This window comes from Macaca fascicularis, chromosome 7 (assembly GCF_037993035.2).
Source record: "Macaca fascicularis isolate 582-1 chromosome 7, T2T-MFA8v1.1".
Taxonomy (NCBI): domain Eukaryota; kingdom Metazoa; phylum Chordata; class Mammalia; order Primates; family Cercopithecidae; genus Macaca; species Macaca fascicularis.
The window spans coordinates 163756901-163780196 of record NC_088381.1 but is presented as its reverse complement, the minus strand read 5'-3'; the positions used below and the strand labels follow the sequence as shown (position 1 = coordinate 163780196).

Sequence of the window (23296 nt, the reverse complement as noted above, 5' to 3'; positions counted from 1 at the left end):
AGAAATGAAAGATGAAACATTACAACTGATACCACAGAATATAAAGGTTCATAAGAGCCTCCTATGAACAATGATGTACCAACAAATTGGATAAACTAGAAGAAATGGATGAACTCCTAGATATATATAGCCTAGGAAGGCTAAATCATGAAGAAATAGAAAATCTGAACAGAGCAATAACAAGTGAGAATATTGAATAAGTAATAAAAAGTCTCCCATCAAAGAAAAGCCTCACAACCCGATGCTTCACTGCTGAATTCTACCAAACATTTAAAGAACCAACCCTTTCCAAGTGCTCCAAAAACTTGCAGAGGGAAAAATACTTCCAAATTTATTGAATAAGGCCAGCATTACCCTGATACTAAAGTCAGACAAGGACACTGCAAGAAAAAAATGTATTACAGAAATTCCAGGAGGGTGAGTGAGTGCTGTGCTTTCATGGGCCTCTTTTTTATGAAGCAAAGTGTGTAAAGGTTGCCATAAAGGACAAACAAGTGAAATACTTTTTACATTACAGTGGTTGGAATAAATATTGGGATGAGTGGGTTCCAGAGGGCAGAGTACTCAAATACGTGGACACCAATTTGCAGAAACAGCGAGAACTTCAAAAAGCCAGTCAGGAGCAGTATGCAGAGGGGACTATGAGAGGGGCTGCCCCAGGAAGGAAGACATCTGATCTGCAACAGAAAAATGTTGAAGTGAAAACAAAAAAGAACCAAACAGAAAACACCTGGAAGTGGAGATGGTGGCAGTACCAGTGAGACCCCTCAGCCTCCTCGGAAGGAAAGGGCCCAGGTAGATCCTACTGTTGAAAATGAGGAAACATTCATGAACAGAGTTGAAGTTAAAGTAAAGATTCCTGAAGAGCTAAAACTATGGCTTGTTGATGACTGGGACTTAATTACCAGGCAAAAACACCTCTTTTATCTTCCTGCCAAGAAGAATGTGGATTCCATTCTTGAGGATTATGCAAATTACAAGAAATCTCGTGGAAACACAGATAATAAGGAGTATGCAGTTAATGAAGTTGTGGCAGGGATAAAAGAATACTTCAGCCGGGCGCGGTGGCTCAAGCCTGTAATCCCAGCACTTTGGGAGGCCGAGACGGGCGGATCACAAGGTCAGGAGATCGAGACCATCCTGGCTAACACGGCGAAACCCCGTCTCTACTAAAAACACAAAAAATTAGCCGGGCGTGGTGGCGGCGCCTGTGGTCCCAGCTACTCGGGAGGCTGAGGCAGGAGAATGGCGGGAACCCGGGAGGCGGAGCTTGCAGTGAGCTGAGATCTGGCCACTGCACTCCAGCCTGGGCGACAGAGTGAGACTCCGTCTCAAAAAAAAAAAAAAAAAGAATACTTCAACGTAATGTTGGGCACCCAGCTACTCTACAAATTTGAGAGACCACAGTATGCCGAAATTCTTGCAGATCATCCCGATGCACCCATGTCCCAGGTGTATGAAGCACCACATCTCCTCAGATTATTTGTACGAATTAGAGCAATGTTGGCCTATACACCTCTGGATGAGAAGAGCCTTGCTTTATTACTCAATTATCTTCACGATTTCCTAAAGTACCTGGCAAAGAATTCTGCAACTTTGCTTAGTGCCAGCCATTACGAAGTGGCTCCCCCTGAGTACCATCGGAAAGCTGTGTGAGAGGCACTCTCACTCACTTGTGTTTGGATCTCCGTAAACACATTTTTGTTCTTAGTCTATCTCTTGTACAAACGATGGGCTTTGAAGATGTTAGTGTATAACAATTGATGTTTGTTTTCTGTTTGATTTTTAAACAGAGAAAATAAAAGGGGTAATAGCTCCTTTTTTCTTTTCTTTTTTTTTTTTTTTCCATTTCAAATTTGCTGCCAGTGTTTTCAATGATGGACAACAGAGGGATATGCTGTAGAGTGTTTTATTGCCTAGTTGACCAAGCTGCTTTTGAATGCTGGTGGTTCTATTCCTTTGACACTATGCACTTCTATAATATGTGTTAATGCTATATGACAAAATGCTCTGATTCCTAGTGCCAAAGGTTCAATTCAGTGTATATAACTGAACACACTCATCCACTGGTGCTCCTTTTTTTTTTTTTTTATGTTGCTTAAAGTAAAGAGCCCATCCTTTTACAAGTCATCCATGTTGTTACTTAGGCATTTTATCTTTGCTCAAATTGTCGAAGAATGGTGGCTTGTTTCATGGTTTTTGTATTTGTGTCTAATGCACATTTTAACATGATAGACGCAATGCATTGTGTAGTTAGTTTTCTGGAAAAGTCAATCTTTTAGAAATTGTTTTTCAGATCTTCAATAAATTTTTTCTTTAAATTTCAAAAAAAAAAAAAAAATATATATATATATATATATAACAAGCCAATATCCCTGATGAATATAGATGTAAAAATCCTCAACAAAATACTAGCAAACTGAATTCAACAGCACATTAAAAGGCTCATTCATCATTATCAAATGATATTTATCTCAGGGATACAAGGATGGTTCAATGTACACAAACCAATAAAAGTAACACATCGCATTAACAGAATGAAGGACAAAAACCATATGATCATCTTAACAGATGCAGAAAAGGCATTTGACATAATTGAATATCCTTTCAAGGTAAAAACTCTCGACAGATTAGGCCTAGAAGGAATGTACCTCAATACAATGAAGGTCATATTTGACAAGTCCACAACTAATGTCACACTGAATGGTGAAAAGTTTAAGGCTTTTTCTCTAAGATCAGGAACAAGAGAAGGATGTTCAGTCTTACTACTTCTAATCAGCACAGAACTGGAAATCCTACTCAGAGCGACAGGTAAAAGAAAGAAATAAAACGCATCCAAATGAAAAGGAAGAAGTTAAATTGTCTCTGTTTGTGGAAAACATGATCTTATATGTATAGAAAACTCCTAAAGATTCCATCCAAAAGCTGTTAGAACTGATAAATGAATTCAGTAAAATTGCAGGATACCAAAACCAACATACAAAAATCAGTAACGTTTCTATACACTAACAATGAGCTATGTGAAAAAGAAGTTTTAAAAATCCCATTCACAATAACTACAAAAAGTAAAAAAAAAAAAAAAAAAAAAAACACTTAGGAATAAATGTAACCAATGAAGTGAAAGATCTGAATACTGAAAACTACAAAATACCCATGACAGAAACTGAAGAAGACACAAACAAATGGAACAATCTCTCATGTTCATAGATTGAACGAATTAAAATTATTAAAATGTTCATCCTACTCAAAGCAACCTACATATTCAACGCAATCCCTACCAAAATTTCAACAACACTTTCACATTAACAGAAAAAATAATCCTGAAATTCATATGGAACCACAAAAGATCTGAATAGCTAAAGCATTTTTGAACAAAACGAAAAACCAAAAACAAAGCTGTAGGCATCATAGCACCAGTAGGACAATAACACCCAAGGTGTGGAGTCATCCCAGGATTGAGAAATGTTTCCAATACAAATGTAGGTCAACTTTAACTTGCCTCTGGCAAATGGGAGCCACAGTTGTAGCTCAAAGTGTCCAGTGCAATTCTATCACATCTTGCTCACTCACTAGCTTGGCAGAATCAACTATTCGGTGCATTTTGAGTAGCGGTTGCGAGTTGTGTTTTTCATTTGTGTTTTGTGTGGGTGTCAAGGGTAGTATGGGGGTTAGTATAGGCCCTTGCTACCCAGAGGTGATTTATAGACCATTAGTACCTGCCTCAACTCCAAGGATATGAATATGTTACAAATTCAGAATCTTGAGAATCGCCTCGACCCTACCAAATTAGAATCTGTATTTAAATAAAATCTCCTATGCACCTTAAAGTTGGAGAAGCTTTAAGTTTCTTAGAATTGTTAAGTTTAAAGAGAGAGAAGATAGCTATGTAGTGGGCAGAGTAGGATCAGTCCCTAATTTCTACTTGAAATATCCTTGTCTCAGATTCTCCATTAATTTAGAGATACCATTTCATCCCTTATGAGTAAAAGGCTACAACATCTTTTTACCCTCAACTCACTTGATCAGCAGCCTTAATTATTTAAACTATGGCCCAGACATAGGAATAAAAAAACAAACAAACAAAAAACAGGCCGGGTGCGGTGGTTCCTGCCTGGGTGGCTCATCCCAGAACTTTGGGAGGCCGAGGTAGGAGGATCACCTGAGGTCAGGAGTTCGACACCAGCCTGACCAACATGGAGAAACCCCGTCTCTACTAAAAGTACAAAATTAGACAGGCATGGTGGTGCACGCCTGTAATCCCAGCTACTCGGGAGGCTGAGGCAGGAGAATCGCTTGAACCCAGGAGATGGAGGTTGCAGTGAGCCAAGATAGCGCACTGCTTTCCAGCCTGGGCAACAAGAGGGAAACTCTGTCTCAAAAAACAAACAAATGAAACACTCCAGGCATGGATGCCTTAACAGCTACATATATATCACAGAATCTGTGTTTTACACATTAGCAAGATCTCAGACCTTTATGATTCCAGTAAACTTAGGGCTACGGATCCCTGACCACAAAGGATTGGAAGCAGCAAAGTAGGGCAAAGGGAAAGAAGTAAAATATGGAGTTGGGGTGAAGTTTACAATGAGAATTGATGGTAGAAAGAATAGCTTTGACATTTTCATAGTTACTTAGATTTAAAAATCGGTGCACACATCAAAACAATCACTCAGGTCTTAGAGAAATTGTACTCAACCCTGCCTGCATGTTAGAATCACCTACTTTTCTCAAGCCTCAATCTCAGAGATTCTGATCTAATTGGTTTGGAGTGGGATCCAGCCACAGGTGTTTTATTAAAGCTTCCCAGATGATTCTCAGTGGTTTAGGGTCAGTCATCATAGGGCCCAGAGGCCTAAACATCTGAGTAGCCTCTAAATAGGCTCTTTACAGCTTGCTATAATCATTGACAATCAAAGACCCCAGGGTTGGTTAGGATGACCTTGCTTACAGGATTTTCTTTTAAGAGGAAAACACTCTATATATTAGAGGTGATTTTGACAGAAAATAAGATAGCCTGGAACTAAATGATACATAAACATCAGTATAAGTCCTGTGTCATAGTTGGAGAAATCTAGGGGGCACTGGTGTGTTGAATCAGACACCCCCTATCTCTCCCTCTTGACCCTCCCTCCATGTAGCCCAACATTTACCATGCCCATGAATCACCTGGGGGTCTTGTTCCGATACAGATTCTGACTTAGTAGGTCTTGGGGGAGGCTCCAGATTCTGTCATTTTTATGAGCTCCAGATGATGCTATTGCAGCTGGTCCAGGGACCACACTTTGAGTCAAGGTCACCCTGATGGCCTTGGCTACCCCTCTACCCCTTCTTTGGAACTCAAACAAGAAGAATGGCTTCCATGAATTCCACTGGGGTCCTTGATCCAGAACCACTGTGCCCAAAACTGTAGGCTTTCCTGAACTAACATCATGTATTTTGTCTATCTCTTTTCTTAACTATTCCCTCCTCCCACTAGGCAATGTTATGGGAGGATTGGGGCCCATTGAGTTAGAAACAGGCTTAAAGAACAGGTAGTTTGGCCCATTCATTACAAAACTACAGCACTGAGGCCAAGTTGGCAAAGGATTTGCCTGGTTCACAGGTGATCGTAGTAAAGGCGAAACTAGATCTAAATCAGGACATGAACGCATCCATTAAGGGTTCTGTCAGAATGATTGCTTCCTGTAGCTTTCTGTGTGAAACATAGGGAAATCAGACTAATAAAGACTCAGACAGGAACATAAAATTCTAAAGCTAGGCTTATGGCCTTTATAGCCCTTAGATGGGGCAGATAACATGCCACGGAGGCTCAGAGACAGCTCTGAGACTATGCAATAGCTACTGGTTCCCCTCTTGTGGAATGTTCACTTAAAAAAGCTCTATAAGTTGCCCAATGAACTCCACAGTCATCCTTAATTCATTTTCATTTATTGGAACCCTTTCTCAAATAATTTTCCAAATCTCACACAAGAATGATACATATTCCTGCTCAATAGTAAGAAGCCCTCATGCAAAACTGAAGAAATAAATTGTTCTTACAAAAGAAGGAAAAAGGAATTACATTTCCAGAACATTCTGCTTACCCAGACACACGGATCTGATTCTTGCTCCATTGTTTGTAGCATTCTCGGTCCTAGGGCCATTGATGTGGCTGGGTCAGTGGCCACACTGGCTCCTGGGTACCCCTTCCCTGGCCACAAAAGTCCGTCCCAGCAGCACTATTTAAACTGGACTTGTTATTTCTCACCTCAAAGCTCTGGCCTGGGCTGAGACCTCTGCAACAGAGCTTATTAGCGAGCTTTTCATCATGCTCTGTGGCTATCTGGGTCTGAAGTCAAGAGCCATTCACAGGAAAATCAGCGTGAAACCTATAAGTTTGCATATTAAGTATTAACACTACTAAGGGCTACAGTGGAAAAGAGGTTTGCTGAGCTTAAGGGCTCTCGCTCCACCCCCAACTGCCCTTGACTTTTCTCTTCTATGTTGTATTCCTGGTAAATCCCGTTATATCTCGACTACCTTAGGCCACCTCAGCTCTTTCTTGGGAATTAGGCTGTCTGGATAGGCAAAGAGGCAGATATCCAGCTGTCAAGTGAATCAGATGTCCTCATCAGATCTCTTAATTTCCACTTTTGTGATATTTCAAAGGATCACAGATTATTTTCTTAGTGCCTGGTCAGAGAACCAGGAAAGAGCTAGAAGGTGAGACACCAAACTCCGTTCCATGGTGATGTTTGAACCAGGTTGGAGCTGGTTTCACATGTTTTTCATTGTGCATGACTTTCTTAATTGCCTTAGTGGGAATGTGTTACTGCAAAATAAAGTGAAATTGTTTTCCTTATTGCTTGTAATTTACAGAGGGATGGTTTTGATAATATAAACCAAGGACTTTTCAAATCCATTGATCTTAGGGTGGAAGGAGGGGTTTCTTTTTAAGTATTCATTTTGAACTATGCTTTCACTAGTAAATTCAAAGCCCAAGGGGAAAAACCCATGTTTCTCCGTTTTGTAATAGCTATTAGATGTCCACAGCATCATCAGACCTGCGGAAAACGCATGCTTTGTGTATGGAAGACGGAGCGTCAGGAGTTGTTCTTTGCCAAGAAATGGACCCTGACACTCAAAGGCACAAGCTGGAGGAGATCCAGGGAACCCGGGAAAGCCCAGGCCTAACTCAGGCCCGCGTGGGTCTCTTCTGATCCCAGAAGATGAGGACTGGGTCCCGGCTCTGGGCATCCTAGTGTCGACTGTGAGTTCCCAGCAGAGGCCCATAGTCCCGGTCCGGCAGCCGAGGGAAGCGGCGGGGTCTCCCAGAAGAAGAAAGGGCCAAGGTCACCCCGGGTGACTCTCCAGCAGCAGCGGAGGGCGGCGGTCGGGGTCGCTGCTGGCCGGGGCCTCGAGGAAGCCGCGGGTCAGCCAGGGCTGGGTCTCCGTTCCCAGGCGCTGCCACCGTTCCAGGGAGCCAGTCAGGCCGGGACGTAGCGCCTGCGTGGGACCCTCACTTGCCACCGGGACCTCCACAAACCCCGCCCCATCCTGCCTTACGCCCCGCCCCAAGGTCGTCCTCCCGACCCAGGGTCCCGCCCCAAGGCCGTCCTCCCGCCCCGCCGCTTGGTGGCGGCCGCATGCTGCCCGGATATAAAGCGTCGGCCCCATATCCCAGGGACCAGCGAGCAGCCTGGAGAGGCTCTGGCTCTTGCTTCTTAGGCGGCCCGAGGGTGCCATGGCCGAGTGCCCGTTACGTGGGGAGGAAGTCACCGACCACCCGGACCGCCTGTGGGCCTGGGACAAGTTCGTATATTTGGACGAGAAGCAGCGCGCCTGGCTGCCCTTAACCATTGAGGTACAGCCAGCTCTGGAGCGGATGGCGAGGCAGCAGGGGCAGCCCCCGGGAGTTTGAGATGCCCTAGGAAGGGTGAGGCCTTGAGAAGCACCCACTGTGGGGCAGGGAGGATCCCCACAGATGAAGCCACTTTGAGCCGGGCTCTGGAGGATGAATAGGAGTTCTCCAGGCAGGGAAAAAGGGTGGGAAAACCGCAAAGAAATGTCGGCCAAAGGAGGGGACCCAGTGCCTGTGGAGTGTGACTATAATGTTGACTACAGCAGGGCTTTTCTGGGCTTCGGGGTCCTAATCCTTAAAAATGGGTATCTCTAAGTGACTCATCCATACGGCCGATTATCGGAATCATCTTAGGTGGGTCCCAGAAATCTGTATTTTAAAAAGAACCCTCAACAGCTCAAAAGAACACGTCAACCAGGCATAGCAACCACTGCCCTAGAGTGTGAAGTATTTTCCATGACCTCTGTGCTTTATTTAGAAAACAAATTTAACAAGTGATGTCGTAGTATAAGCGCCGGTATTGAATCAATATTGACTTTGTTTTATGTGTGATGCCTTAAGATGGGTCCTTAGTCCATGTTAAGTTTTTGTTAAACAAATATATAACTCTTTTACAAGTATTTGGATTTACTCGATGAAAAAGAGTCAAAAAATGTTCAAACTCTTTCCAAACATAGACTGAAGAAAGCATAAAAAATTAAAACAAATTAGAACATGTATGTCCAGTAGCAAACAATCAAAAATTATTGAGCGTTAACTGTGTCTCTACAGATGAGAAACTGAGGCACAAAAATGTACATTTGTCCAAGGTAGGGCTGCTAGTAGGTAATGGGGTTGGAATTCTAGGCTGTTAACCACCACCAAAATTTGCATTTTTATTGGCACTTCAATTTTTTAAATATGTTTTTACTTTAATAATCAAGTTAAACATTTACTTTTTTAAAATCAAAATTTGAAGAAATAATCTGAATATTCGGTGAATTTCTTTTTTTAAATCTCTGGTTGAGAAATCTCTTCAACGTGACACCAGAATCATAAACCAGACAATTTTTCATATAATCATGATAAATGCCACACAAAAACCCGCTAGCAAACTGTGGGACAGATTTTGCCTCACATCATTGAAAAGGCCAGTATTCTTTTTCTTTCTTCTTTCTTTGTCTTTTTTTTTTTTTTTTTTTTTCCGTAGAGACAGGGTCTCGCTCCGTCACTCAGGCTGATCTTAAACTCCTGGCCTCAAGCGATCCTCCTGCCTCGGCCTTCCGAAGCACAGGAATTACAAGTGTGAGCCACTGCAACCCGCCAGAAAAAAAGTGTGCCTTTCATGGCCCTGTCTGGGTGGCTAGACACATGTGCGTGCTGGTGATCCTGGCCCAGCCAGAGTCCCTGAGAGGAGCATGCATGGCCTAAGGAAGTGAGCTTCAGGGAACAGTGATGACCGTCATTTCATACTCGGACCCCTGCCCAGATGGGTGGGTGGCTGGCAGGAAGGACTCTGGTTTTCTGTGCCTGGAGGAGCCCTGGCAAGCGGAACCTGAAAGTATGCCCTGTGCTCTTCTTCTCCTCAGATAGAGGATAGGTTACGGGTGCTCTTTCGTCAGGAAGACATCATCCTGGGGAATCCTATGACCCCCACCCAGATAGGCCCAAGCTTGCTGCCTATCTTGTGGCAGCTCTACCCTGATGGACGATACCGATCCTCAGACTCCAGTTTCTGGCGCTTAGTGTACCACATCAAGGTGAGTGTGCTTCTCCCAGGGATCCATCGGGTGATCTTGGGTTTCCCCTCCTCCGTGTCTGGCCTTAGTGGTTTATCTTCCCTCCATCCCAGTCCCAAAAGCATCAAAAATTGGGGGGAATGGACAACTGAGGATTTCTAAAGGACTTTCCCAGAGAGAAGATAGATCCTCTGAGGTATCTAACAGAACCCTACCTCCCCTTCCTCCCAGCCCCCCAGCTGGCCGCAGGAAGACATCTCCCGTGGGCAGCCACAGGCTGAAGGCTGGTGGGAGGAGGAGCAGTCTCCGAGAGCCCCTGAAATTCACACTTGGGTTCCTACCTGCTGTTTCCAGCTAGGGGAAGGCGCAGGAGTGAGGAATGGAGGGAGTGGAGGGCTCTGGCCGATCAATGCCTTCTCTGTCTGCCTCTCAGATTGACGGCGTGGAGGACATGCTTCTCGAGCTGCTGCCAGATGACTGAGTGTGGCACGGTGAGCTCCACTGACCAGGGCTTGACCCCTCTTAGTCCACAGTGGCTGTACCAGAAGGAAAGACCACCCGTTCTCCATGAAGGCAGTGCTAACCCCTCCCCGACTGCTGCCATCTCAGGCCTCCCAGGGATGGGAGAGTCTTCCTGGAGGCACCCATGTCTCTCCCTTACCACTTTGGGAGCCCCCTTTATCGCAGCTGCTCATATCTACACAGTACTTCACAACTTCACGTTTCAGCGAGTACTTCAGTTCCCATTGCCTTTTGTTTTTTTTTGTTTTGAGTCTCGCTCTGTCGCCCAGGCTAGAGTACAGAGGTGCAATCTCAGCTCACTGTAAGCTCTGCCTCCTGGGTTCATACCATTCTCCCGCCTCAGCCTTCCAAGTAGCTGGGACTACAGGTGCCCAACACCACGCCCAGCTAACTTTTTGTAATTTTTTTTTTTTTAGTAGAGGCAGTGTTTTACCGTGTTAGCCAGGATGGTCTCGATTTTCTGACCTCGTGATCTGCCCGCCTCAGCCTCCCAAAGTGCTGGGATTACAGGCTTGAGCCACCATGCCCAGCCTTACCATTGCTTTATTAAATAAGCACTGGTGCTTGATAATATAACTGAGCCAGATATTAGATATGTTACTGAGTTTACATAAGATTACAAAACTCCAAAATGAGTTTTGAGGAAGTACAGTGAGTTGACATCTTCAGATTGCAGAGCCAGGTATATTCTGACTGTATTCTGACCATAAGCCTTCTGCCCTGTTCAGAATTTGCCTTGGCTCAGAAGGCCTCTGGGGGCCATCCCTGACCACGAGGCTTCCCACTTAGACTTGCTCGCCACTGCCTGGTCCTTTCCTTCACCCTTGACTCTGTCTTCTCTTGTCCTTTCCCAGGTCTCGCAGCACCTGTCTCCTTTCGCCCCAGGGCCTGAGTCTGGCCAGCCTACAGTGGGGATGTTATGTTTCTGTTCACCTTCGTTTACTATGCCTGTGTCTTCTCCTCCACCACGCTGGGGTCTGGGAGGGAACGGACACACAGAGGATGAGCTCTCCCCAGGCCTGCTGGACCTGCCCGTAGCCCACTCTGCTCCCCTCAGCACTACCACTCCTGCCAGGGAGGACTCCATTTGGCAGAGCTTCTTCCAGGTGCCCACCTTTACCTGTGCCTCAGCTTTTCTCAGCTGGCTGATGCTTTTCAGCCTCTTTGTGCCCCTGCTGTCCCTCACAGCACTACTGTTTCATGTTGCACACCCACTCAGCTCCGTGAACTTGTGAGAACACAGCCGATTCACCTGAGCAGGGCCTCTGAGACCCTGGACCAGTGGTGTCACACGGTGCTGTGCCTGCAAACCCTGCCTGAACACGGGTTCAGGTGCAGCTCAAGAAAAGGCCTGAAAGGAGCCCTTGTCTGCGCTCAGGACTCAGAAGCCTTTGCATCAGTGGTCCACAGCCCGGGACGCAGCAGGAGGCCAGGCCGGCGAGCCCTGTGGACAAACCCTCAGAACCCTTGGCTTGCCCATGTGGAAAAGGGACAGAGGTTGGGTTTCCCCCCTTTTATAGATGGTCACACACCTGGGTGTTATATGAGGTTGTATGTGTCATGAATACTTTTTGTAATGATTGATTAAATGCAAGATAGTTTATCTAACTTCATGCTGAATCAGCTTCTATCCTTGACTTAGATTCTGGTGAAGAGAAGTGAGAATAGGCAGCCACCAAATAGAAAAATTCGTGGATTTATTTATTTTACTTTGGAGATAAGGGACTACAATTTTTTTCCCCATGTAATCCAATGCTTAAAACCCCAGTGTTCTTGGAGGCATACGTTGAGAACCATTGGAGTAAGCAATCTCAAAAACGTCGGCAATGCCTGGTATTCAAGAGCCCCTGTGCCTCCATCTGGTCCTGCCCTCCTCACCCTCCTCATTCCCATGTGCCCTCGGCTCCAACCAGCGCTGCCTTCTCCTCACCCAGGCATTCACCAGGCTCTGTCCTTGCACAGATACTTCTGTCCTCTCTGTTCACAATACCAGCAGAAGCCCCTCCTGCCTGAAACTGTCCCTGGCCACTCAGGCCCCAAGCAGACTCCCTTCCCCACCTCCCATGACCTGCAGTCACAGCAGATCCCACCCCTTGCCCTGTCCTCTTGCTCCCTTCTCAAGGCCCCCCTGCCCCTCCTGTATCTCCATAGACAGTAGCTGGACCTCAAATATTACCAGGGGATGCCTTCCAGAGAAGGGAATCCATCCTGTGTTGAATCCTGGCCCTCCTACTTTCATGTGTCTCTAGTCCACAGCTTTCTTGTCACAGATGAACTTAGAGGGTTCTTCTGAGGATTCAGCGGGATATATAACTGCAGTGTTTTAACAGAATTGTATAAGAAAAACACTACTTCTCCCACTTTACAGTCTCTGAACCCAGGTTTCTTAACCAGCACTAGACAGAGAAGAAACACTTGATGCCCAGTGTGCCAGAGTTTGTGTCTCTTGTAACCCAATCACCCTGCACAGCCCATGGCAGCAATGGAGCTTGGTCTGTGGGAGCAATTACTGTACAGATGCCTCTCAGCAGGGCCAAAACATGGAGAGGCAGAGCGGGGGGGTCATGGGCGATCAGGCAGCCGCCTCATTTTAGGAATAGGAATGCGGGGACCCAGGAAGAGGAAAGCTTTTGTGCCAGATTCTTTTGTTGACCAAATATTTGACCATCACCATGAACACTGCCAGGAACTGGGACATAGCAAGGACAAGGCGAAGGCCCTACTCTCATGCAGCCTTAGTTCTGGAAAAAGATAAAAAGAAGGTGCGAAATCCCAGAAGAAAATAGAACAGGGTAACAAAGTATAGGGAGTTCGATTGGCTGGTAAGGAAATTCCTGTCTGTGGATGTGGTATTTAAGATTGGGCCTTGAAAAAGAGGGAGCTAGATTCTTAGGAAGAGGGGATGGCAAGCGCTGTGCAGATTTGATTTGCTGTGGAAATTAAAAACATAGCAAAAGGATTACTTCTTACTAAAAGAAATGCTGTTTTGTAAGAATAAATGACCCCAATAAATTAACTAAATGCAATGCAGAATCTCAGTTTTCCACCAGACTGACTCTAGGGTTTTGGCTGGAAACACAAAGTTGTTTTGCCAATGCATTCTAAATACCTCATAATTTTCCACATATATATATTTATATATATAGAGAGAGAGAGAGACACGGAGTTTCACTGTTGTTGCCCAGGCTGGAGTGCAGTGGCACGATCTTGGCTCACTGCAACCTCCACCTCCCAGGTTCAAGCGATTCTCCCACCTCAGCCTCCCAAGTACCTGGGACTACAGGCACCCACCACCATGCCCGGCTAATTTTTTTGTATTTTTAGTAGAGACGGGGTTTCACCATGTTGGTTAGGCTGGTCTCCAACTCCTGACCTCAGGTCATCCACCCACCTTAGCCTCACAAAGTGCTGGGATTACAGGCGTGAGCCACCGTGCCCAGCCTCCCTCTACATATTTTATTGCATACATATTTATCTATATTTTATTTAATTTCTTTCAATAACATGTTGCAGTTTTCAGAGTATAAGTTTTGCATTTCTTTTGTTAAATTGATTCCTAACTTTACTTTTTTTATTATGATTTAAAAAAATCTAATTAACCTGGCATGGTGGTATGTACCTTTAGTGCCAGCTACTTGTGGGGCTGAGGCAGGAGGATCGCTTGAGCCCAGGAAGTCAAGGCTACAGTGAGCCATGTTCCTGCCACTGCACTCCAGCCTGGGTGACAAAGCTAGACCCTCTCTCAAACAACAAAAAAGCGCAAACAAAAAAACTAACATGAAATTGCCCTCATAACAGACTTTTAAGTGTACAGTACAGTATTGCTTATTATATGAACATTGTTGTACAGTAGATCTCTAGAACTTTTAAAAACTAAAAAAAAGTTTTAGTCTTGCATGACTAAAACTCTATGCCCTTTAAAGAGCATATCAATTCAAGGTTCTGTTTCGTAAGTTGGATTGCTGAGCCATATGGTAGTTCTGTTTTTAATTTTTTGAAGAGTCTCCATACTGTTTTCCATAACAGTTACGACATTTTACGTTCCTACCAACTGTGCACAAGGGTTTGCCACAGCCTCACCAGCATTTGTTGTTTTCTGTTTTTTTGATAACGGCCATCCTCACAAGTATGATGTGATATTTATTTTACTTATTCTGTTCCAATCACGGATGATTTTTCTTTTGTCTTCTTGCCTAATTACCCTGGCTAGAACCTCTAGAACTGTGTTGAATAGAAATAGTGAGAGTGGGCGAGGCTCGGTGGCTCATACCTGTAATCCCAGCACTTTGGGAGGCCGAGATGGGTGGATCACCTGAGGTCAGGAGTTCAAGACCAGCCTGGCCAACATGGTGAAACCCCCATCTCTACTAAAAACACAAAAATTAGCCAGGTGTGGTGGTGGGTGCCTATAGTCCCAGCTACTTGGGAGGCTGAGGCCAGAGAATTGCTTGAACTCGAGGCGGAGGTTGCAGTGAGCTGAAATCCTACCACTGCACTCCATCCTGGGCGACAGAGCAAGACTCTGTCTCGGGACAAAAAAAAAAAAAAAAAGAAAGAAAGCATGAGAGTGGACATCCTTGCCTTGGTCCTGATCTTAGAAATCTTCATCTTTCACCATTAAGTCTGATATTAGCTATGGCTTCTTCATAAATGTCCTTTATCACATTGAGGAAGTTCCCTTCTATTCTCGGTTTATTGAGTGTTTTTTTTCATGCAGAGATGTTAGATTTTGTCAAATGTTTTTTTCTGCATCTGTTGAGATGATCATCTATTGAAATGTTGGTGTTTGTCCCTTATTGTATTGATATGGTGTGATACACTCATATTTTTTTTTGTATGTTGAACCATTTTGCATTTCTGAGATGAATTTTAATGGGTCCTAGTGTATAATCTTTTTTATATGCTGTTGGGTTTGGTTTGCTAGTATTTTGTTAAGGGTTTTTTTTTTTTTTTTTTTTTTTTTTTTTTTTTTTTTTTTGAGACAGAGTCTCACTCTGTCGCCCAGGCTGGAGTAGTGCAATGGCGTGATCTCTGCTCACTGCAAGCTCCGCCTCCCTGGTTCACACCATTCTCCTGCCTCAGTCTCCCGAGTAGCTGGGACTACAGGTGCCCGCCACCGCGCCTGGCTAATTTTTTTTGTATTTTTAGTAGGGACGGGGTGTTAGCCAGGATGGTCTCAATCTCCTGACCTTGTGATCTGCCCGCCTCGGCCTCCCAAAGTGCTGGGATTACAGGCGTGAGCCACCGTGCCCAGCCTGTCCTTTCATTTTTATTCATATAATTTAAGCAGGAGGGAAGGAATTACTACTGGTCTGCAACTAAAGAGATCAAGAATGTTGCAAAAACAACATAATTTGCTGTATTATTAAAAAATCAAACAGTTGGCTTGAGATGCTCACCTTAAAAAATATGGCATATAATCACAAATAATTAGGTCGATTTTTGCTCAAAGTTACAACTGCCTTTTTTCAACATCTCTACTTTCTTTGGCAACTGTTCAACAGGGTGACAGGCACCCCCACCTACGTTTGCTTCAGGCTATCTCAGAATGAATGTAGTCAGATGCTAATGTCACAATAGGAAAAACTAAACTTGAAGTAAAACTGTATCATTAGCTTAGTAATTACTTATAACAAAGGTCTTTGTATATATAAGGAAAACAGTAAAATATGTATATTATGCATTTTTCTCCTTGAATTTCTAGAAAATCCTTTTGTAAAGATGGATTTGTACATACCATATTCTGAATTTTATTAATCTGTGTCTTGATATTTTTTAAATGAACATCACCACCTTTGTTACAAGCAGCTCAGGGTAATGTGCCCAGGAGTTGGCAATGCTAGGCTGAAAGTGTGTGATGTCATACAGAATCAGGAAGCTGGGGTTTTATTTACTCCTAACCATCTACGATCTTAGCCCAGTAGAAAGCCTGGCCAGCCTCATTTGGCACCTAAGGTCAAGATAATAAATTCTGGATTTTTTTTTTTAGGAGGCCGGGGGTGACAAGTACATACTGTTGTGTAATGTTACACTAAGCAAAAAACAGCAGCCACTCAGAGTCCTTTACTGTGAAGTGTAGGTAACATTGTGTGGTATGCCTTGATTGAGGAATTAAAGGTAGTCTAACTGAAGATGTTGAGGAAACTTGGTTCTGGTTTTAGTACACCAGAATAACTTTTTTTCAATTTTAGAAAACCAAGGAGGTTGGAAAAACTAGAGGAATTGGCCGGGCGCGGTGGCTCACGCCTGTAATCCCAGCACTTTGGGAGGCCAAGACGGGCGGATCACGAGGTCAGGAGATCAAGACCATCCTGGCTAACACGGTGAAACCCCGTCTCTACTAAAAAATACAAAAAACTAGCCGGGCGAGGTGGCGGGCGCCTGTAGTCCCAGCTACTCGGGAGGCTGAGGCAGGAGAAAGGCGTGAACCCGGGAGGCGGAGCTTGCAGTGAGCTGAGATCCGGCCACTGCACTCCAGCCTGGGCGACAGAGCGAGACTCGGTCTCAAAAAAAAACTAGAGGAATTAGGGGATACTTTTTTATGGGTTCATTTATAAGAAGAAGAGAACTCACCATAAATACTTTGTGAGATTTGTCCTGTCTTAAACTTGAATTGTAATATGAGTAATGCTTAAGGGAATTTAATAAAGAAGGAAAGCTAAAAAAAAAAAAAAAGAGAGAGAGAAAGGCAGTTGTTCCAAAAAGTGATCCCAGTGGACTAGCTAGTGTGATGTGTGATGAACACAGATTATCTCCTTTAGGCCTTAGGAAGAAGTAAGTACTCTTGTTACCTCCAAGTTCTTGGTGAAGAAACAGGCTCCAAGACTAGAAGTTACTTGCCCCAAGTTAGTAAGTGGTGTGGTCTGGATGTTGCCAGAATCTACCCTGTTTCTCCCTTCTGGTCTTTGTTTATTCAACTCAATCTTTGGCCCTGAGCTAGGTGCAGAGGGTATGCATTCTAGTACAGAGGGAAGCCCCGTGATGGAAAGAAACAAGAGCAGAGTGATCAGGAAGGCAGGAAGAGCTTTGTGCGGGCCCTTCAGGCAAGGCCCCTCTGGGAATTCCCCATTTGAGGTCTCTTTTTCAGCCAAGTAGAAGAGATGGACTGACACAGCCATCTCTGATCCAGGGGAAAGCAGCTTACTAGAGAAACCTGATAGAATTGCTGAGCAGATCTGGCCTTTTGAGGTTTGCAGGCAGGAATTCAAAGTGGAAATTGTCAGCCTGTTTTTATGAGTATTTTGTCTATCAATATTTTTCTGTCAGGTTTAGAAAATAAGAAGGGAAAGTGGGTTCCACCAAATGTGGCATTTCACCTGGCAAGTGATACAGAAGAGCGGGGCAGACTCCGTGTGTGAAGGAGTTTTTGGAACACGGAATCTAAGCTGGTGAGGGATGAATGAAGTGTGGAAACAGCCATAAAGAATCTTTGGATATTCAGGAAAGAAGTCCTTTGTCAGTGTTTCTCCACATACTTATCTGTGTTTTCGCCATGGTTACGTTGTTTTGTACTTTATTTTGTTGTTGTTTCTGCTAGGCAGAAATGTTTTATTTTTTAACATTGTCATCCTATATATTGCTTTTCTTTTGTGTATTCTGGGTTTAGGTTTTTCTTTTTTTTTTTTTTTTTTTTTTTGAGACTGAGTCTTGCTCTGTCTCCAGGCTGGAGTGCAGTGGTGCAATCTCGGCTCACTACAACCTCCGCCTCCCGGGTTCAAGCGATTCTCCTGCCTCAGCCTCTTGAGTAGCTGGGACCACAGGCGCCCGCCACCACGCCCGGCTAATTTTTTGTATTTTTAGTAGAGACAGGGTTTCACCATGTTGGCCAGGATGGTCTCGCTCTCCTGACCTCGTGTTCCACCTGCCTCGGCCTCCCAAAGCGCTGGGATTACAGGCGTGAGCCACCGCACCCGGCCCAGGTTTTTCTTAATAAGGACTTCTCTGCTCCACAATAACAAATTTCCTTCATGTTTTCGTCTATCCTTTTGTCCTTTCCTTTGTTTAAATCATTAATCTATCTGGAATTTACTTTTATATGAGAAATGAAGCAGTGATCCAACTTTTTTAGGCAAATGGCTAGCCAGGTGTCATGACACTGTTTAGTGACTAATGTATCCTTTGGCAGTGCTTTGAAATGCCACCTTGATTGTGTAAGGAAGGCAAAAGTTCACCTGTACCCTCTTAGCATTTTCGGCTGGGCTAGAGAATTAAATTGATGTAAAACAGATTCATAGGAGAAAAGCGTATTGATTTCATATAAGTTTTCTGTGACACAGGAGCCCTCACAGGAAAACAAAGACACGAAGAAACAGTTAAACACTAATTTTGGACAAAGAGTAGTATATGGTGAAAATGTGACCAGGCAAGGGGCCTTGGGCTAGGGGAGTTACTTGTGGCTGAAGGAGAAAGGTTCATTTATGATGTTAGTTTATACGGAATTCTCTCAGCCCCAGTGATGTGTTACTTTCCTTCTGATAGAGGGAGGACATCTTCCACATGGAGGTTTCTCTCTTGCTTTCAGGAGGAGAAAGGAGAAGGCAGAGTGCTCTTTGTCAAGGGCCATTGGATAAAATAATCGTTATGCCAAAGTGGGACCTGCCTTCATTCATGTGTGAAATTTCCACTAGTATTTTCAGTTCCCTCTCAGCCTTTGTTCCATTTTCACTGCTCTGAGGCCTGCGTGCGTGAGCACCACCAGGGTTAGCTGCTGCAGCTCTGGGTTGCTTCTTGATGGCTGCTAACCCTAGTGCGCCCTCACAGCTCTCCTCGTTCAGATTTTTCCCAGCTTTTCTTACATCTTAAATTCCCCGTATCAATTTGAGGTTCAAATTGTCCAGGTACAAAACTCTTTTAAGTTCTTTGTTGTGATTGCATTACATTTATAAATAGGCTTAGGGAGATATTATATCTTTGTGATAATGAAGCCTCCGATTGATTTAGGCAACACTTTTCCATAGCCCTGTGTACCACTAAGAGCTTTACAAATGCTTACTTAACCCGATATGTTAATCTGTACAACAGCCCATGAGATGGCTATTTTTATTGTCCCTGTTTTACAGATGAGGAAACTGAGGCATAGAGGTAAATTGTTCAATTTACATGACTATTTTAAGATTTTTAGGTTTATTCAAGACTTGTTGACTGTCCTTCAGAATTTTAAAATTTGCTTCATATAAGTATTTTACATGTGATTACCCATTTTTTTTTTTCTGACTTGTGTCTATATAGTAGAAAACTGTTGGGTGTTACGTGTTAAATGTATAAACACTTGTTGAATTCTCTTATTGGTTCAGATATATTCTGGAAAGGTTGTTTTTCTTATATAATTCAGAAGGTCTGCATTGCACTTTTAGAGCTTTTATTATTTTTTTTGAGACAGGGTCTCACTCTGTCACCCAGACTGTAGTGCAGGGGCATGATCTCCCCTCACTGCAATTTCCACCTCCCAGGCTCAAGCAATTCCACTGCCTCAGCCTCCTGAGTAACTGAGATTACAGGCGTGCGCTACAACCGCCCGGCTAATTTTTGTATTTTTAGTAGAGATGGGGTTTCACCGTGTGGGCCAGGCTGGTCTCGAACTCCTGACCTCAAATGATCCACCGACCTCGGCCTCCCGAAGTGCTGGGATTACAGGCGTGAGTCACCATGCCCGGCCCTTTAGAGCTTTTATATGGCCGTTCTGTTTATTGTTCTACGACCTCTCCCAACTGTCCCCTGTGAAGGATGAGGAAATAGCATCCTTGTGCTTCCTCTCTCCTCCTGTCCATATCTCCTGCTGCCAGTCTTGGTTAGTTTTTTTATGAGTCTTATTTCTTCTAGTTTTTCCTTTAAATAATATGTTCCTAGCTCTGTGACTTGATCTTTCAACTGTATTTTCTGGACTTATTTCCATGGGAAAACCTATGTACTTTACCTTCTCTCTTCTCCCCTTCCCAATGTTTGGAAACACTGTTGTTATTTTTGTATTTCCTGGAGGTCAGAAGGGTGGGACTAAAAGTTCCAATCCTGTAATCACATGGTAGGTTGAAAGGGGTTTATTATGAAGAACAAAAGATGCTCCTCTCACTCCTATCACTTAGAAAATTCCAGAGGTTTCAGGAGCTCTATGCTAGGATCTGGGGATGGAGACCAAATCTGTATTTCTTAATGTATCACAATGTTACAGAAACTTAACAGCAAAAGGAGCCTGGGCCAGAGCCTCTGGGCCCAGGCAATGTGAAAGAGTCCACTATTGAAGGGGCTACTTTGTCTGGGGTATATACCCTGGGGTTCCTTATACGACACAGACACATGAGGAGTTTAAGAGCAGAGGTCTAATAGGTAGAAGAGGAGAGAAAGAGAAACAGCTTCCTCTATAGAGGAAGGGGTCTCCAAGTGGAAAAAGGACGGTTGGTGGTGAATGCTCCGAGTTTCATGGCCCAGTTGAGGAGGCGGTATCCGATTCATATAGGACTCACACAGTAGTTTTGGCGGGGAAGGCTGGTCACCCCGCACGGATCTTACGCAAATGGGCTTCCCAGTTGATTGGCCCCATCCTGTCTGCTCCTTACAATACATGTGGCTGACAGAGAAGTCTGCCGCCTTGCACATGTCTAGTCCTTAGTTCCCGCCAGCATTCACCCGTGCAGGCTCCCAGCTTGCAGGCTGCATTAGTTAGAAAATGATTTGGGGCTACTTTCATTAAAAAGAAAAGGCTGGGCTGGGCACGGTGGCTCACGCCTGTACTCCCAGTACTTTGGCAGGAGATCACCTGAGGCCGGGAGTTCAAGACCAGCCTGGCCAACATGGAGAAACCCCGTCTCTACTAAAAATACAAAAAATTAGCTGGGCATGGTGGCACATGCCTGAAATCCCAACTACTCAGGAAGCTTAGGTAGAATCACTGGAACCCAGGAGGCGGAGGTTGTGGTGGGCCGAGATTGCGCCACTGCACTCCAGCCTGGGCAACAAGAGCGAAATCCTGTCTCAAAAAAAAAAAAGAAAAGAAAAGCCTTACTGAGGACTCCCATGCCCTTGCTATCTGCCTAAATAATTCCTTTTTAACTCCCATATCACTATGGTGAGGTGGGGTGAGAGGTTCTCTGGAGTGCATCTTCTGTGGGGCACCGCCATGCCCCATCCAGCACTGATGCCAAGTGCCAGGGCTGACCTCAGCAGAGGCTTGGGTGTGGACCAGCCAGATGGCAGCTGGAAAGGGGTCACAGCAAACAGCTGGGGCAGAACAAGCAGTAGGATCCCAGGTGAAGCCAAGTCACCCAGGCCCTGGGAGTCACCAGGCACAGAATATGCATTGTTCTGCTGCAGACCTCAGCAGTGAGGCCAGGAGAGCACGCAGACCACCAGCAAGTGCAGGACGGCACCCAGGAGGGGCAGCAGATCCCAAAGTGTGCTTCCCTGGGGACCAGCCTGGGGCTGGGGGCCCCTCCCAATGCTACAGGACTAATGGTGCTCTAAGGTCAAGGAGCAGAGGTGTCCTAAGTGGCAGGGATGAGGGCCTATTTCCCAAGGAAGAAGCAGCACCCAAGCTCTGCTTCCCATGGAACTGATGGCTTCCTTCCCTCATCCTGGGAGCCTGAAACTTCCCCCCTTGCAGTTTGCATGCTGGGTTCTGGACAGAAATAGTCATAATTAAGCATTGATCAGGCTGCACTTAGACCCACTTTCTTGTTGCTGAAAGTCACACAGCACTCTAGATGGTGACCATTTGCATACCCGATGTTTCCACAGATAGGATTTCTGACTTTAGGATTATAAGACTGACTGTTTAATAATTTATTTGTATCCCTTTTGTTCCTATAGACAGGATCTCTGATATTAGAATAAATCACTTAAGATGTTTTTCAGAGTCTGAATTCCAGCAACCAGTTTGAAGACCCCCACAGAGGACCAAGCATGAGAATACAGCGGCTTCATCTCCCTGTCCCATGATGTCATCCTGCACTTTTCAACCAATCAACAATCTCCACACTTCGGCCCATTCCTAATCCAAACTTCTCTGGGAGATGGATTTGAGGTTTCCTCCTATCCCCTCCTTCGGTGACCCTACCATTAAACTGCTTTCTCTGCTGCAACCCAGTGTTGGGATATGTGCACATTTGACAACAAACCTATTACAATTACACATAGACCCCAAATGTCCAGGCACTGGACGGCTGGCATTCCCAGGCCCCACCCACCTGGTACCCAGGAAGTCTGTGCAGCCTTCATCATTGCACTTGTGCCCAGCCTGCCCTGTAAGAAGGCAGCTAAAGGACTGAATTCTCTCTCCTGGATGCAGACACCCACCACCCACTGTGTGTCCAGCAGAGCCCGCTCCTTTCTGGGGGGCACGTTTCTGTGGGTAGGAAAACAATGCCTCCTTCCCTCTCTGGCTCTGTCAACTTCCCATTTAACAATAAAAACCTTCCCTAGGCCGGGCGCAGTGGCTCACGCCTGTAATCCCAGCACTTTGGGAGGCCGAGGCGGGTGGATCACGAGATCAGGAGATCGAGACCATCCTAGCTAACACGGTGAAACCCTGTCTCTACTAAAAATACAAAAAAATTAGCCAAGCGTGGTGGCAGCCACCTGTAGTCCCAGCTACTCGGGAGGCTGAGGCAGGAGAATGGCGTGAACCCAGGAGGCGGAGCTTGCTGTGAGCCGATATCGCGCCACTGCCCTCCAGCCTGGGCGACAGAGAGAGACTCTGTCTCAGAAAAAAAAAAAAAAAACTTTCCTAACTCTTGACTGGTGTCATCATGAAATCCTTCTCTGTTGACTGGGATGCATGCTGCGTGACACACCCTCTCCTGCACACCCCGGACTCAGGCCAGTGGGAGGGAAGGCAGGCTAGGGGAAGAGGGTTCCTGAAAGACCAGGCTGCCAGATCAACATAAGCTGCTCAGCAGAAGGTACAATGCCAGCCTGCAGTGCTCACCCCAGCCCCTGTTCACGGAGCCTCCCTTTAACCATGCCAACACTGTGGAATCTCAACTCTTACCCCAACGCTCCCTCTTCATGCCTCTTGTGTACACCACACATGCAAGTGTTTGTGCAAGTGTTTATCTAGGGTAGTGATTCTCAGCCAGGGCAATTTTGCCCCCTCAGGAGCCATCTGACATTTTTGGTTCTCACAAGTTGGGGTCAGGGGATGCTTCTGGCATCCAGTGGGTGGCAGCCAAGGATGCTGCTAAACATTCTACAATGCCCAAGACAGCCCCTCGCCACAACACCACTG

The 23296-nt window shown here is 45.1% G+C and overlaps 1 protein-coding gene and 1 pseudogene across 3 annotated transcripts; both read left to right on the top strand.

Moving 5' to 3' along the window:
* Positions 1-404: 404 nt before the first annotated feature.
* On the top strand, positions 405-1188 carry LOC102135235 (mortality factor 4-like protein 1 pseudogene; annotated as a pseudogene).
* A 6475-nt stretch (positions 1189-7663) lies between these two features.
* TCL1A (TCL1 family AKT coactivator A) lies at positions 7664-22148 on the top strand. 3 transcript variants are annotated; one of them, XM_065549332.2, is made up of 4 exons: positions 7664-7843; positions 9409-9579; positions 9992-10049; positions 21925-22148. In XM_065549332.2, the coding sequence occupies exons 1-3, from the start codon at positions 7724-7726 to the stop codon at positions 10037-10039; spliced, it is 339 nt and encodes a 112-aa protein (XP_065405404.1). In that variant the 5' UTR covers positions 7664-7723; the 3' UTR covers positions 10040-10049; positions 21925-22148. The 3 variants fall into 3 exon arrangements, with proteins under 3 accessions (XP_065405404.1, XP_065405405.1, XP_065405403.1); XM_065549333.2 differs by having other exon boundaries at positions 21914-22148; XM_065549331.2 differs by lacking the exon at positions 21925-22148 and adding an exon at positions 10935-11692.
* The last annotated feature ends 1148 nt before the right edge of the window (positions 22149-23296 follow it).

What these genes read in the sequence shown, in the direction of transcription:
- TCL1A (XM_065549332.2), top strand. Translation starts at nt 7,724, where the DNA reads ATGGCCGAGTGCCCGTTACGTGGGGAGGAAGTCACCGACCACCCGGAC. An exon ending in GGCTGCCCTTAACCATTGAG is followed by an intron (nt 7,844 to 9,408) that starts GTACAGCCAGCT and finishes TCTTCTCCTCAG; the next exon opens with ATAGAGGATAGGTTACGGGT. An exon ending in GCTTAGTGTACCACATCAAG is followed by an intron (nt 9,580 to 9,991) that starts GTGAGTGTGCTT and finishes TCTGCCTCTCAG; the next exon opens with ATTGACGGCGTGGAGGACAT.